We start from the raw sequence: 13,952 nt of genomic DNA on the forward strand, positions 1-13,952 counted from the left end.
CCAGTATAAAGACAAAGAAATAGTCAACACAGAGAATGACTAAAAAAATCTAAAACAGTAAAAATTAAGATACTGAAACAACCTGCCAGAACAAAAATTCTTTATCTTCCAATGTGAGTTTAATAGATCTTCCTTGAGAGGAATTTCCACAATGATTTTTTAATATCAGCCACTAGATTCATTTTAACAACTCCCTGATTTGTTTCGTCCAACATCTAAAACAAATGAAAAAAAAGCCAGACTTCAGAATGATTAACTGAGATGATTATTTTTGATTTGGGACCGCATGTGGGGGGTGAGAGCTGGGCTTTACTCCTTGGCAGATTCAATATACAATCGAAACAAAAATTTCACAACTGTCCAATCCTAGTGCTTACAAGATACATTGGTGCAAGCTTTCTCAATCACTTGGTGCACGAAGAGAAATGCTGCTGCTTCCACATGCCACCCACCACAACACTCATTGGGAGAGGGTAGAAAAGAAGGGCACTAGCAATTCTCCTTGGGCCAGTTATGTGAATAATGTCATGGCCCCAATGACCTTAGGGGCTTAAGGTATTATTCACATAGCCAGCTGAGGAATAGCTAAGCTATGTAATAGGGTAGCAGTGAAAATACTGTTTTATACTGAAGAGAGTTGTGACAGTAAGGCTCAGAGTAGGACAATAGTTTCTACCTTTTGCAAAGGCAATGGTGCAATGGCACAGTCATCAGCTTTCCAAAGTACTGGTAAAACAGATGGGCTAGGGAGTCTGATCAATGATTATTTCTGTAATGAAGATACATTATGCATTTCAGTACTTCTCATATCTCCTTAGTATCACAGAGCAGAATCTAATGCTGGACTTCTTGGAGAATCAGGTGGAAGAGAGCAATGTCCTCTTTTCCACTGTAGACACCCAGTTTTGGACAAGAGAGGTAGCACCCTGAGCCAGTTTTTTTTAACAGGAGTGAGGGATATAGTGTGACACTGGATGTAGGTCTTGTTTTCAAACCAGATATAAATGCAGAAGTTCAAGTTACTATAAGCAAACCTTGTGTTATTAATGGTGATGTTAAGATGCTCATATCCTATCATCAACAGCAAAAATTCTAACTATAGGTGGTTCGTATCCGTCAGCTCTAACTTAGTCAAATTTATAATAGACCCATTAAATTCAACAATCTAAATCTAATTGGCAATCTAATCTAGAACAGACTCAGTAGCATTACAGAGTGGATTCAGGCCAATGGAAGACTAAGTTAGGTCACACTGATATCAGTGGGGAAACTCCAAGAATAATTCAGGCTGGGTCTAATCCATTATCAAAGTACAGATGATTTCATCTGATTAAGCCTACAACCTGAAAGAGAGAAAAAAATTCAGTGCACAAAGTTATAGCACTATAGGTCAAGCTTTTGGGGTTTTTAGAGAGAGATTTGTTCTCACACTTGTCTTGATAAATTTATGTATAAAATGACTTCTTTTGTGTACAATACATAAACTTGACATGTAATTTAGTTTTACTTTTCAGGCTTTTATGCTTAAATACTAGCCTTGGCAGCTAGAATTCATGCCTAAGAGTATACAACATCAGCACAGACAACATTCAAGAAATAGTTACACCTTTTGGATCCCACTTTTTGCTTCTTCTTGAATTTATGCATCATGGAAAATACTCAAAAATCTCCCTTCATCCTCATTCTTATTACTACAACTGTGAAACTTCAAGAGAATAGTAATTTTAGGCCTGAGTTACAGGGTGCATGTAATATTTTTCTTGCTTTGAAAATAAGTAAGATTCTGAAACGAAGAATATATTAAAACAGGATAATTAACTGCCCAGAGATTAAAGGTCCAAGCATCTCGTCATAAGTTTTAAGAAGGCACTAATAGACTGAAGGGTTTATTTTTCTTGGCATGTAAACTATTACTAGTAACATGCTCTTTTCTCCTTATATAAAGGTCAGTTAATGGCTTTATGCAACTAGTTTCAAATGAGTCAAAAATATAACTCTACTATCTTTTTGAAGTCTTGAATTTTCACAAGTAGTTAAACCACTACAGCTACAAAGAACTAACTTTGACATTTCTTATGTTTATAGCAAAGATGTTAAAGAAAATATAAGCAACAAATTTTGAACTGTGAAGGAAAAAGAATCACATACAAATATCAAAATACAAAAATATCTAGAATTTAAAACACAAAAGTACACATGGTCTAAGTTCTTCTAAAATTTAAAAAGAAAACTAAGATGCAATTTGCCTTCACCAGCCACCTTCAGCTTTAGCATAAGGTTTACTCAAAGACGTTAGGTGATCTGAATCATGTTTACAATATTCCCCCAGGCTCCACAATAGACCTACAAATTCCAGTTTTACCAAATACTTAGGCAATTTGGACAAATATACTATTTCTGATGTGTTTATCTAACTCCACTAGACCTAGCAAAAGGGGCTGCTGATGCTACCTAATCCCAACAAGATAAAACATGCTGAAGAAATATCATGTAATAAATATCAATGGTAAATATTGGGAAATAGCAATATTTATAAGATTCTAGATAGATTCGGGCTAACAGAATTGACTTTCTCTGCTATAAATGTTTTACTGCTAAAAGTAATTCCCCATCAACCTTGTGTAAGTAATGCTAAGTGTAGAACAGACAGGAATAAAAATGTGAAATTATTCATGTTCCATCAAATACTATTTAATAGCAATACTAATATAGGTTTAATAATCATTTTATATCTGAACGGCTGGAATCCTATTCATGCAGCTATTCCATGTAAGGTTAATGATGTCATCAGCTGCAGCAGGTTTTCAGAAACAAAACTTATCTAATACCCTACCCTGAGGTCCCAAGTCTCCTACAGAATCCATTTGATCATCAGAAAGCCATGTGGGAGGGATGGGAGTCTCTAATTTCACCACCCACAAACCAGGATGACTTTACTGTGGGTAAGTTTTTGAAATTAAAGTTCCTTATTTGCACCAATCCCTAATGAGATCCCAAAGGGATTCCATGGGAACCTTGGGACCTTCAGGGCATGGGAGTAAGAAATGGTTTTACTGGAGGAAAAAAAATCAGTCTTACATGGGGAAGTGCTGTGTGGACAGGATTTCAGCCATAGTGTCCTTAATTAAAAATATAAGGAAAAGGCTCTTCAAGAATCTAAAACTAGGAAATTATGGAAGCACATTTCTAAATTTCTGCACCTCAATAAGCTACCATTGGTTTATTTGTTTGTGGCTTCTGATCATTTTATGAGGTTATGGAATATATTGCAACCAAACTAAATCATGAAACAGAATCATCTCTTTTGGCAATGCCTGTGTACTATTGCCTAAATCTCACTAAAAGCAACAAAAATACAGTAACAAGCATTGGTCAAGACTCATGATTACAAAAACACCAAAAATATTGATTTACCTGTTATGAATTTTTGTTCTGTTCTAATATTGATAAACACGCAAACCCTGTTTCTAGGAGTGAAACAGGCTACGGAGAAATTACACAGAATTTGAAAACAGGAATACAGAACTAAGCTACCACAGCCAGAAGTCTTAGTTTATGATGGTTAAAAGTACTGAATTGTTTTTGCAGTAGTCTAGTTCACAGGTTTTATGCTGATTAAATCCAACTTCCAGTGTGGTGTTTTTACTCTGTAAAAGGAGCTTTAAGGAAACAAGCAGCTGACTTGTTACAGAGGAGGAACTGGAAGTTGAGTGTAGCAGCATTTAACTTTAATTGTCGCTGTCTTCATACAAGAGTTGTAAAAAGAACATTCTTTAAAATGTTACCACTTCCAATTACTTTATTTTCCATAACCTTGTGAAATTAATTGCACGAAGCTACAAAATTAGCAAATGCTTTGAAATTTGTATACAAAACATAAATTACCTCTACTTTTAAACTCATTTTTGTGCACCACTAGAAACTTTTAAAAGTGGCACCCAAAATAGCCTTAGACCACTCTTTAAAAAAAAAGAAAAGGAAACTGTTCCTTTAATATCATGGCCTCCCCATTCCCCAGCCATCAGATCACAACTAATCATCTTGTTCACGGACATTTCCAAGATGGGATTTCATATTCCGTTCCCATAGCTTCTGGTTGTCAGAAAATCCATGCTTTCCTTTGTTGAAAGAATTTGGTCCTGCTGAAGTTGGAGTATCCCTGTGAAAAATGAACAAAAGCAACTGGCTAACTTTACAAATATAACAGATGAGGTCTAAAAACCTTAATGCACATGCTTTTAGAGAGACAGCCATTGTAATTCTGTTTCTGATAACAACAAAATAAAAGCATCATCACACAATACACAATATTGAATCAAATATCTGCCCCACAATTTTCTATACAGCGTACCTGGAAGGAGGGACCAAGTGTGGATAAGGGAGCTTATACCAGAGATTAATATGCAACTGTCATTCCACTTTGCCCCGTATCCACTCTCCTTTATTCACATTTGGTTCCCACCACCTTGTACACCGTATGTAAACCTATGCTTCATTTGCCCAAAAAATAGATTGCAAAGCATGAAAATTCATCCTGAAATAAATTAGTTATGTTAAGATTCCACAATACTTCTTGTTTTCTTTTTGTTTTTATAGTTAAGCTTGTTAGTCTACAAACTATACCCAGTGAGAACATCCAGAGACTGGCTTAGAGAAAAACCAAAATGCCATCACATTTTTCATTTCCCAAGGTTAGTAATCAGACAAATTCAAAAAAATTATTTCCAGAATTATACTCAAACGGGGGAATGGTATGAAGTTTTTCTCCTATGCCACTGAGAAACACTTTTAAAAAGTCTGCTTCCAACATATTCACAAGATGGCTGAAATTTAGTAGTAAATCACAACTATAGTAAGACCATTGAACAAATGGAACCTATGGAGAAGCTGACTCACCAAATCCCCACTGATTCAATAGGCCTACTCTAGCTACAACTTACTACTTGATTTTAGCCTAATGTGATACTGTAAGACATTAAGTGACTCACTAGAATTTAACAGAGAAGAAAGGATTATCAGGGTTCCTAATGTTTCTAACATACTCTTGTAGACCTGGAAAAGATGGAGCAGATACTTTGTCATGAAACAAATACAGGTCCAGGCAGTGGCATCTTCAGATAAGGCAGCAAAAGATTTCCATGTGTGACCTTGAAGGGCTGCTGTTAGTCTAAACAGACATAGAATACTGAACCAATGATCTCAGTAGACAACAGCTTTGTGTGATAAGACCTATCTCCATAATTAACTGTTACAGCCTCTCCAGCATATACGCTGCTTCTCCTATATGAGCCTCCATAAGACTTCAGGTTTTGAATCACTATGATTAAGAAGAATAGCATCTGTTTCAAAAATATTCTACTAAGAAACGAAATCCAAATACAGTGAGGAAGAAAATATGATATGGGGAACAAGAAAGAAAGGAAATGCAAATAGTTCTGGTTGTAACTAAGAAAAATTGCAACAGTTTTTAAATTGCTGCTGTGGGAGAAAGCAGAACTAGTACAGTATAAAGGTTTTATATTTTTCATCATCTATATACTTCTAGGCAACTAACATACAGAAGAACATACTTTCTTCTTTCCCTGCCTTACTTACAGGACAAGTAAGACTCAAGACACAGTAAAATGTTTATTGCTTAAAATGCCCAATGTGTTTCAGCTTGCAAATACTCTTGGGCTTTTTTTAAAGGGGTAGACAATAGAATTTTTTGTTAGGAGTCTCCAGGCCACCTTACCAATAAATGATTAGTTGGTCTCCAGTATGGTTGAAACTCATCAAGATTTTAAAACAATGGCATCATTTTACAGCATCTTGAGATGTGTCTTTTTTATACATGAGTTCTAACTGGATGTTCTCTGATTCCTACTGCTTAATACACTTCTTTCTCTACAATAGTAAGAGCTACCCTACCTTCCGATGTTCTTCATACGCATTTTAGCTTCTGGAGGCATCTCTTCAGGTTCACTCTAGTCACAAAGAGAACATAAGCATTTTTTTAAATCAGAAATTCATGTTTCTTATAACCAAACTGTCAGTGTCATTATAAGCCTCATCTAATCTAAAGTTTACGCTCTGTATTTGTACTGGTGAAGCAGGCAAGCATAGCCTTACAACTAGATGTAGACTAGGGAGGGGGATCTGATCTCATGCCTTTGTTTTCATTCTCGGGTTCCTCAAACTGAACCCGCCCAATCATTCCTACTATACATTTTTATGTCCTCCCTAAAATCACACATATATACCTTTCATATTTCTTCTATATCTACAATCATGTTTAGAAGCAGAAGGCCAGGATCAGAAATTCACATCACCTGTTTTTACTTAAACACTCATATAGCAGTACTGATGAGTTTCTCATAAGAGACTGAAAAGACGATCATCCCAGCAAGTACAAATGGGAGTATCAAGTCAAGAACTAGAAAAACTTTTTATTTTCGTATACTATTTAGTCCTGTGTAAAGACAAGGGAAATGCCAGAATTCTTAAACAGCTGGGCAGCCAAGCATTCAAACGTACTGTAGGTTTTGAAAAGGACATTGACACATTCTGCAATTTAGTTCAATTTTAAGAGTAATGCATTAGGAACACACGTGAGATCTCCATCCTGTAATTAGTTTTAGCCAGACAACATAACACATCTTTATTATAAGTTATTCACTTACATCTTCATCTTCATTGAAGATTGCTGCTACAGAAAGTGTTTTTGGAGCTGGAGTAGGTTCTTTAGGTTTCTACAGGGAAAGGAAGGCTATATGTTATTGTGGCCAAGAATGTAAATGCAGATCAATAATTTCAAACACATCTCTTCTCATAGTGCAGAATTTACTTGAAACACAAGAGCTACTGGTCTTGGCAATCAAAGGATCTGAAAATGGGCTCCCTGACCACCCCCCAAAAAAGGACTGGGGACTGTTTCCAAAAAGCAGCATTCCATCCTATCCTCTCTGCTATATGGTGAACAAAGGAGTTCAATTTGGACAGAAAGTCAGACACTGAAAAAAAAAATCAGATGTACTAGTCTAGCATAGTTTAGGATTTCTTCTATTTCAATCTGTTAAGAGCACCATTATCTACATCAAAGGCTCTTCTTCAAGTAAGTATGACAAAGGTGACTGGAGACAGCCCTTTTCCAGTAATTTCTCCTATAGAGTGCCCTCCTCAAGGCTATTGCTTCAATAGCTGGCAAACAGCTTATTGTTTTCTGAAGTTTACAAGCAGTGTTGGATACATGGTTAATTCTTTCACAATGCTGTGAATTTTTAATCTGTTTAGTTGTTGCATTTTGGAACATTTGTTTTATTGCTTTGAAAGCCCCTATGGGACTACTAACTGACTACCAAACGGGGCAATATTATATCTACCTGAAATTATAATTATCACGTTGCTGCTACCAATGAAGAGGACAAAATATTGCTATCACCACCATGTTGAGATCTTGATTAATGAACACTTGTATCTTCAATTTATGTTTAAGTATTAGACTATATAATGGGACATGGTGGCACTGTGGGTTAAACCGCAAAGCCTCTGGGCTGCAAGGTCGAAAGATCAGCAGTTTGAATCCGCTTGCCCCAGCTCCTGACAACCTAGCAGTTCAAAAGCATGTAAAAATGCGAGTAGATAAATAGGTACCACCACGGTGGGAAGGTAACGGCATTCCGGGTCTAGCTGTGCTGGCCACATGACCACAGAAACTGTCTATGGACAAACGTTGGCTCTACAGCTTGGAAATGGGGATGAGCACCACCCCCTAGAGTCGGACACGACTGAACAACTGTCAATGGGAACCTTTACCTTTATTAGACTATACAGCTAATGTGTATGCATCTTATCAAAGAAAGTTTTTAAAAAACTGTAATATTATTTTGCTCCTAGTCAAGCAATAGGTACCTCTCTCAATACTGCATAATAATAATAATATCAGAGTTGAAATAATCAGCTAAGAGTGTTCTAAGGAAATACTACATTCACCAATACTTTCTGAAAATTATCAAGCATTTGTGACAGTTAATATTTCTGAATCAGTTAAGGCTCGTGAAATCAATGTTTACAATCTCCAGTAGATTCCTGACTAGAGGTGAGCATGAACCACTGGTTCAGTGTCCTGCACCCTCTGCGTCCCTGCCCTGTCTTCAAGAGGTGGGGCAGGGAAGCTAGTGTAGTGCCTCAAAGTGGCCCTATGCCAGACGGCATGGGCCCCAAACCTCAGAACACCTGTTCAGTCCTTGGCCAAACCAGCACAAACTGCCAAACCAATGGTTTGTGCTCATCTCTCCTCCTGACTAATTTTTTTTTAAAATGAAGAGTACAATTTTGCCATTCACAAGAATAGTTTTCAAGATCTTACATTTGCTCCAAGTTTGATGGATATTGCAGGTGGTTTCTTTGCAATTTGTGTGCCAATCGCAAACCCAATCTTGGACATTTTGGCAGGAGCAGGCTTTGTTGAGAAGTCTTCGGCCTCTTCCTCAGCCACCCGCTTCTCCGCGCTGCGACTCGAGCTTTCCCCTCCATTACTGGAAGAAACAGTCTTAGTTTTCACAGGTTTTTCTGCCTCTTCTTCAGGTCCTGGTGAAGTCGAAACAACTTACCAAGATGAGCTATTTTTACTGAGTGGACTGATGGGAGCAGCAACCTCATAAAGCACTGTTATGCAGAGGAGACTTTTGCACTTACAGTGTCAGCACCTCCACAACTGTTTATACAGAGCACACTGTAAGGACATAGACATATAGTGAAAGGACCTCTAATCACACAACTGATGAATTATTACAACAACAACAAACTTCAGTTTCAAAAATCTTTACATCTTGGAGCTGTGTGACACCACAGTAGAAAATGCAGGGTCAGTCAGATCAAGACAGAGCATGTAATATACAGATAAATCTGTTTGGAATTTTTTAATGTTCAGCTCTGAAGGGTTCTCATTTATACTGTGTTTGTCCTGAATTCTAGAAATCTAATGTTTGAAATGTTACACTTTTTAATGCCACATTTGGACTAAACTGCCGCAGAATTCGTAGTCTTATTTCAACAGTGGGTAACTTCTTTTAGGAGGGCTGAATCTAGAGGACTTGTCTAGTAGGTAAAAAACATGCAATGGCTTATAGAGATGGTTATTGAAGAAGTGAGGTCTAAGAATACATCACTTACATTTATACAGCCTCCTGTGATTTTTTGTTTGTTTGTCTGAAGCTCATGGGCCTGTCAGATTATTGCATCCATTGGTTCTCATATATCATGGCCATGGGATTTTGTGTTTTTCTCACCTATATTTTAAATGCTTTTGATTATTGGTATATTTGGTTGTGTTTGCTGTCCAGGGTAGTAAGTAGCTTTGCTACTAGTTGGGTGGGATAAAAATGTAAGTAAGTAAATAAATAAATAAATAAATAAATAAATAAATGTTCTAGGTAATTACTCATCCTTACTATCAGATATTATTTACCTTATTGTACTACAATAAAGTCCAGGTAGTACAATACCTTTCACAAAGAGCAGAATAATAAAATTAATAATTACTTAAACCCTGATCAATTTCATGTTTAGTAGAATAAAGTAGTGCAAAACAAAATAATGAACAAGTTTAATAACATTAGAATGTTGTAAATTTCTTAATCCATGGTTATACTGAGCATTTTTATCAGGAAATACCGTAAGTCCCAGTCATATTTATTTTTTATACTAATGTTTGATGCCAGTACAATGCTAGCAGGAAAAAAATCTTATTACTGTAGTTGTGTTAAAATCAACAATTGGACAAATGGAAATATAAGAGACAATACAGACCTGGGCAACATTAGAAAGCAGAACTCACCAAGATTAGTGCTACTAGGATGGCTGTATGTCTCCAGTATCAGAGGCAATATGCTGGGTAATGCACAGTGGGGTGTAATTACATGCCTATTTTGCTTCCTACAGGCAGCCTACTGACTATTGTCTGAACACAATGTTGGACTAGAATAGGTCTGTACTAGAATAACTTGGGATCTTCTCAGGCAGTTATATAGGACTTATATCGAACACTGGAAAACTGCACTGAAATAGTTCCTTGTATTAAATTTAGAGCCAATGAACCTTATGCTAATACTACAATATTGTTGGATCCAGGCCACTTACACAAACCTATGATTTATTAAAACATATACACATTTTTAATTTCAGTAGTGACCATATTTTATTATGAACAAAATGAAGACTCATCAGAAACCTAAAACTCTTACCCATCTATCTACTTAGCAGGCAGACACACATACAATGTTTTAAAAATATGAATCATTAGGTTAAGATTGATGTGCATATTCTGTTTACAAGGATGAACTCTGTAACTTGTGACGTTCTTTCATAATTTACTGTTCTGTGAAGGTTACCAGAAGGGCCACACCAGTCAAAAATAGCATGACTTCTTTCCTGATTTAGCCTTGGATCTCTAATAACAAACTAATCAGGTAGCATTTACAACACCATCAAAAAGTTACTTGGCCTAAACTTTAACACCATTATAAACAAAATTCCATAATTGGGGTGGGGGAGGGGAGGGGAGGCACTGTTTCAGAAGACCTCACAGGGACTCAAATCTGCCACATATTCTGATACATAAATTCAGCACTTCACAAATAAAAAAACATGGACACTGTCTTCAATACTAATTGAAATCTCCTTAATTACTAAGTCAGCACTTTCCGGTCAGAAATCTGGACTGTTTCATGAGACTTCTGCCTTTACTCTTTTTACTTTCTTTCCTTTCGTTTTTGTACTTACAAAGATATAAAATAAAGATAATTCAAGACTGCCTACCATCTCAGTGTGCAGTCTGCCTCTGGAAGAAGCCCTGCCTTTCAGTTTTACCTTTATGCCTAAGCTACTATGTGTGATGTGAAGCATAGTTAGTTTTTTGTTTGTGCTATAAAATCTAACATAAGATAGTTTTCAAAAGAATTTGTAGGGCATCCGTGAATTTTGCAAGACTTAACTACTGTTGATATGTTTCACTAAATTACTTGTGAGGTATGGTGGTGGCGCTGCGGGCTAAACTGCAGAAGCCTGTGCTGCAGGGTCAGAAGACCAAGCAGTGGTAAGATCGAATCCACGCGACAGAGTGAGTGCCCATTGCTTGTCCCAGCTCCTGCCAACCTAGCGGTTCAAAAGCATGCAAATGCAAGTAGATAAATAGGGACCGCCTCGGTGGGAAGGTAACAGCGTTCCGTGACCACGGAAGATGGTCTTCGGACAAAATGCTGGCTCTATGACTTGGAAACAGGGATGAGCACCGCCCCCTAGAGTCGAACACGACTGGACAAAAATTGTCAAGGGGAACCTTTACCTTTTTACCTATGGCAATCAATAAATGACTTCCAAAACTCCTATAATTAGCAGCGCTGGTCAGGTCTTACAAACTCATGGCCTTTATGTCCTTTATAAAATTATTGTTCATCTCCCTCTTTTCCTACTGCCTTCAACTTCTGCCACCATTATTGCCTTTTCCAGTGACTCCTCCTGTTTTATCATGATATGCCCAAAGTATGATAGTCTCAGTTTTGGCACTCTTATTTCCAGAAAGAGTTCAGGCTTCATTTGATCTAGCACCCACTTATTTTTTCTCTTGGCAGTCTATGGTAAATGAAAAGCTCTCTCAGGCAGTCCATAGTAACGTGAACTGCAAATAGCAGATGTTTTACTAATATTTACAGATCACCTATTTCTAAGATCTTAGGTTGAGTCTGGGCAGTAAAAACAGGTTCTGGCTCAGGTTTTAGAAAGGTTTAGCTAATAAAATGGGCAAAAAGCACATACCAGACATATCTGAAATTTCACTGGCAGTTTGAGAGAAAGCAAAATTATCTTTGATCAGTAATAATAAACAGACAGAAACAAATATTGAAAAGCTCCTATGAAAATGTAGTATTATTTTTTTTCATATGTTCTTTAAAAATTGTATCACGGTACAAATTATTAAATCTCTCAAATATAATGGTTTCATCCACATCCACATATCTCTAACAATTTAACAGTAACTAATATAAAATTAACTGATGTTGAGAAAGTAGAAAATAAACTATCATTGGTCAAACTGATGACCGGGAATGAAACAAGCCACTATCACATTGCACTTTTAGGTTCAGCATCCTTTATCCTGCGCACCTTTATATGCCTAATCAGGAATAAGCCTGAATTTAATAAAATACACAGGTACATGTGTACAGGATCTGAGTTTTAATCAGTGCAACTTTAGAAACTTAATTCCATGTTAACGAAGGGGATAGTGATCAAAATGCTGTGATTACAGAAAGGCCTTTAAGATACTGTGATCATTTATAGAGATCTGCACTCTGAAACAAATGCGACATCTCAGAAATACTGATGTCTGCAAATCTATCATGTCAACAGATCTGTCAAGACACCCCTTCCCCAGCGGTGAAAAAACCCCAAATGACCTTACTTAGCATATACTCGTCCCCCTAACAACAAAGGCACGCTAGAAATTGGGCATCAGCAACTGCCTTTAGGCGATGGCAAGGCTGAAGAAACGGACCCTCGGCGAGCGCCCGGCAGACCAAGCTGAGCAGCCCGAGAGGACTAACAGGTTGTATAATCTCGGTTGCTGAGAGGCTAAGCCGGCAGAGGAACTAACCTTAGGAACTGAGCCGGCCATTGCAAAACATTTGGAAGCGATGAAGCCTCCAACATTCACCCGCTCAAGACTCGGCTCCCCACCGTCCTACCACTCTCGCGCCAAACCCCCCTCTAACTTCGCCCCTCGTCCTATCTGGAGCCCCACATGCAGGAAAAAAAATGAGTTGGGCAGGAATAACGGCGCACCACGTTTACCTTCGTCAAAACGCGGTCGCTTCAGCTTCACATCGCCTCCTTTGCCGTCCGCCATTTTCCCCCGCCACCACCTCCTCCTCCTCCCCCCTCACCGCGATACGTCTTTCCGAGGATGCGCAGTAGCGTCGCTAAAGTCCTCCTATCCTCGGCTTGAAGCAGCGAAGGGCTGCCTAGAGAGGATCCTTTCGTTTAAGGGACAAACTTCCGTTGACCTTTGCCCCGATTCACGATTTGAAGCCAATGGAGTGCTTTAGCGGCGTTACTATTGATTAATCAGACGTGACTTTTCCCGGCATCTGTTTGCGGCCGAGCAGCGCCGCTACTTAAAGTTATCCCTACTCCAGAGTAAAGTTTGTCCTATGTATTCTCGAAGGCTTTCACGGCCTGGATCCGATGGCTGTTGTGGGTTTTTCTATCTTCCTAACGTTTCGCCAGTCTCTGTGACCGGCATCTTCAGAGGACTGAAGTAGGAACTCTGTCCATGCTCTGTTGGTGCATGGACAGAGTTCCTACTCCTGTCCTCTGAAGATGCCGGCCACAGAGACTGGCGAAACGTCAGGAAGAACAACCTTCAGAACACGGCCAAAAAGCCCGAAAAACCCACAACCATTCGATCCCGGCCGTGAAAGCCTTCGCGAATACAATTTTAATTGCCTTGAAAGAATCTGGAGCTGAACCCTACGCAAACCTTTTTTTTTTAAAAGTATTAATTGGTTGTATTTTCCCCTTCAGTTCTTTTTGTCTATTGAAAGCACCTTAGACCTTATTTCATTGAAAGACAAAGTGTAACTCTTCAGAATCAAGAATTTAGAGAATAGTTTGGACTAGAATTTATATTATTAATTTAGCCCCTGATAAATGGTTCAATGTACAGTATTGGAATTACATCCACTGAATGACTGCCGCTTAAATCAACACTAGTGAAGGTCCCATAGATTTAATTAATTTAGTCCAAAGTTCTGAACAATGTCTCAGAAGTTCAGAGACAATCTATAATTACGGTATACCTAAATGAGCCAACATTTCAGAATGTGCTGGAAAAATGAAAACAAAAGGATTGTGGCCCTTTGAAGATGAATGAAAGTTCAGTGGCTTAAATATCTGTCTGCGGAACGAGAAGTTGA

The 13,952-nt window shown here is 38.0% G+C and overlaps 1 protein-coding gene across 1 annotated transcript; it reads right to left on the bottom strand.

The window, feature by feature from the left end:
• Window positions 1–1,431: 1,431 nt before the first annotated feature.
• PCNP (PEST proteolytic signal containing nuclear protein) lies at window positions 1,432–12,992 on the bottom strand. The gene is made up of 5 exons (XM_020784891.3): window positions 12,829–12,992; window positions 8,348–8,568; window positions 6,663–6,731; window positions 5,911–5,966; window positions 1,432–4,159 (listed from the first exon to the last, which is right to left on the bottom strand). The coding sequence occupies exons 1-5, from the start codon at window positions 12,881–12,883 to the stop codon at window positions 4,033–4,035; spliced, it is 528 nt and encodes a 175-aa protein (XP_020640550.1). The 5' UTR covers window positions 12,884–12,992; the 3' UTR covers window positions 1,432–4,032.
• Window positions 12,993–13,952: the final 960 nt, after the last annotated feature.

Source organism: Pogona vitticeps, chromosome 3 (genome assembly GCF_051106095.1).
Source record: "Pogona vitticeps strain Pit_001003342236 chromosome 3, PviZW2.1, whole genome shotgun sequence".
Classification (NCBI taxonomy): domain Eukaryota; kingdom Metazoa; phylum Chordata; class Lepidosauria; order Squamata; family Agamidae; genus Pogona; species Pogona vitticeps.

What these genes read in the sequence shown, in the direction of transcription:
- PCNP (XM_020784891.3), bottom strand. Translation starts at nt 12,883, where the DNA reads ATGGCGGACGGCAAAGGAGGCGATGTGAAGCTGAAGCGACCGCGTTTT. An exon ending in CCATCAAACTTGGAGCAAAT is followed by an intron (nt 6,732 to 8,347) that starts GTAAGATCTTGA and finishes CTTTCCCTGTAG; the next exon opens with AAACCTAAAGAACCTACTCC. An exon ending in CGTATGAAGAACATCGGAAG is followed by an intron (nt 4,160 to 5,910) that starts GTAGGGTAGCTC and finishes CATTTTTCACAG; the next exon opens with GGATACTCCAACTTCAGCAG.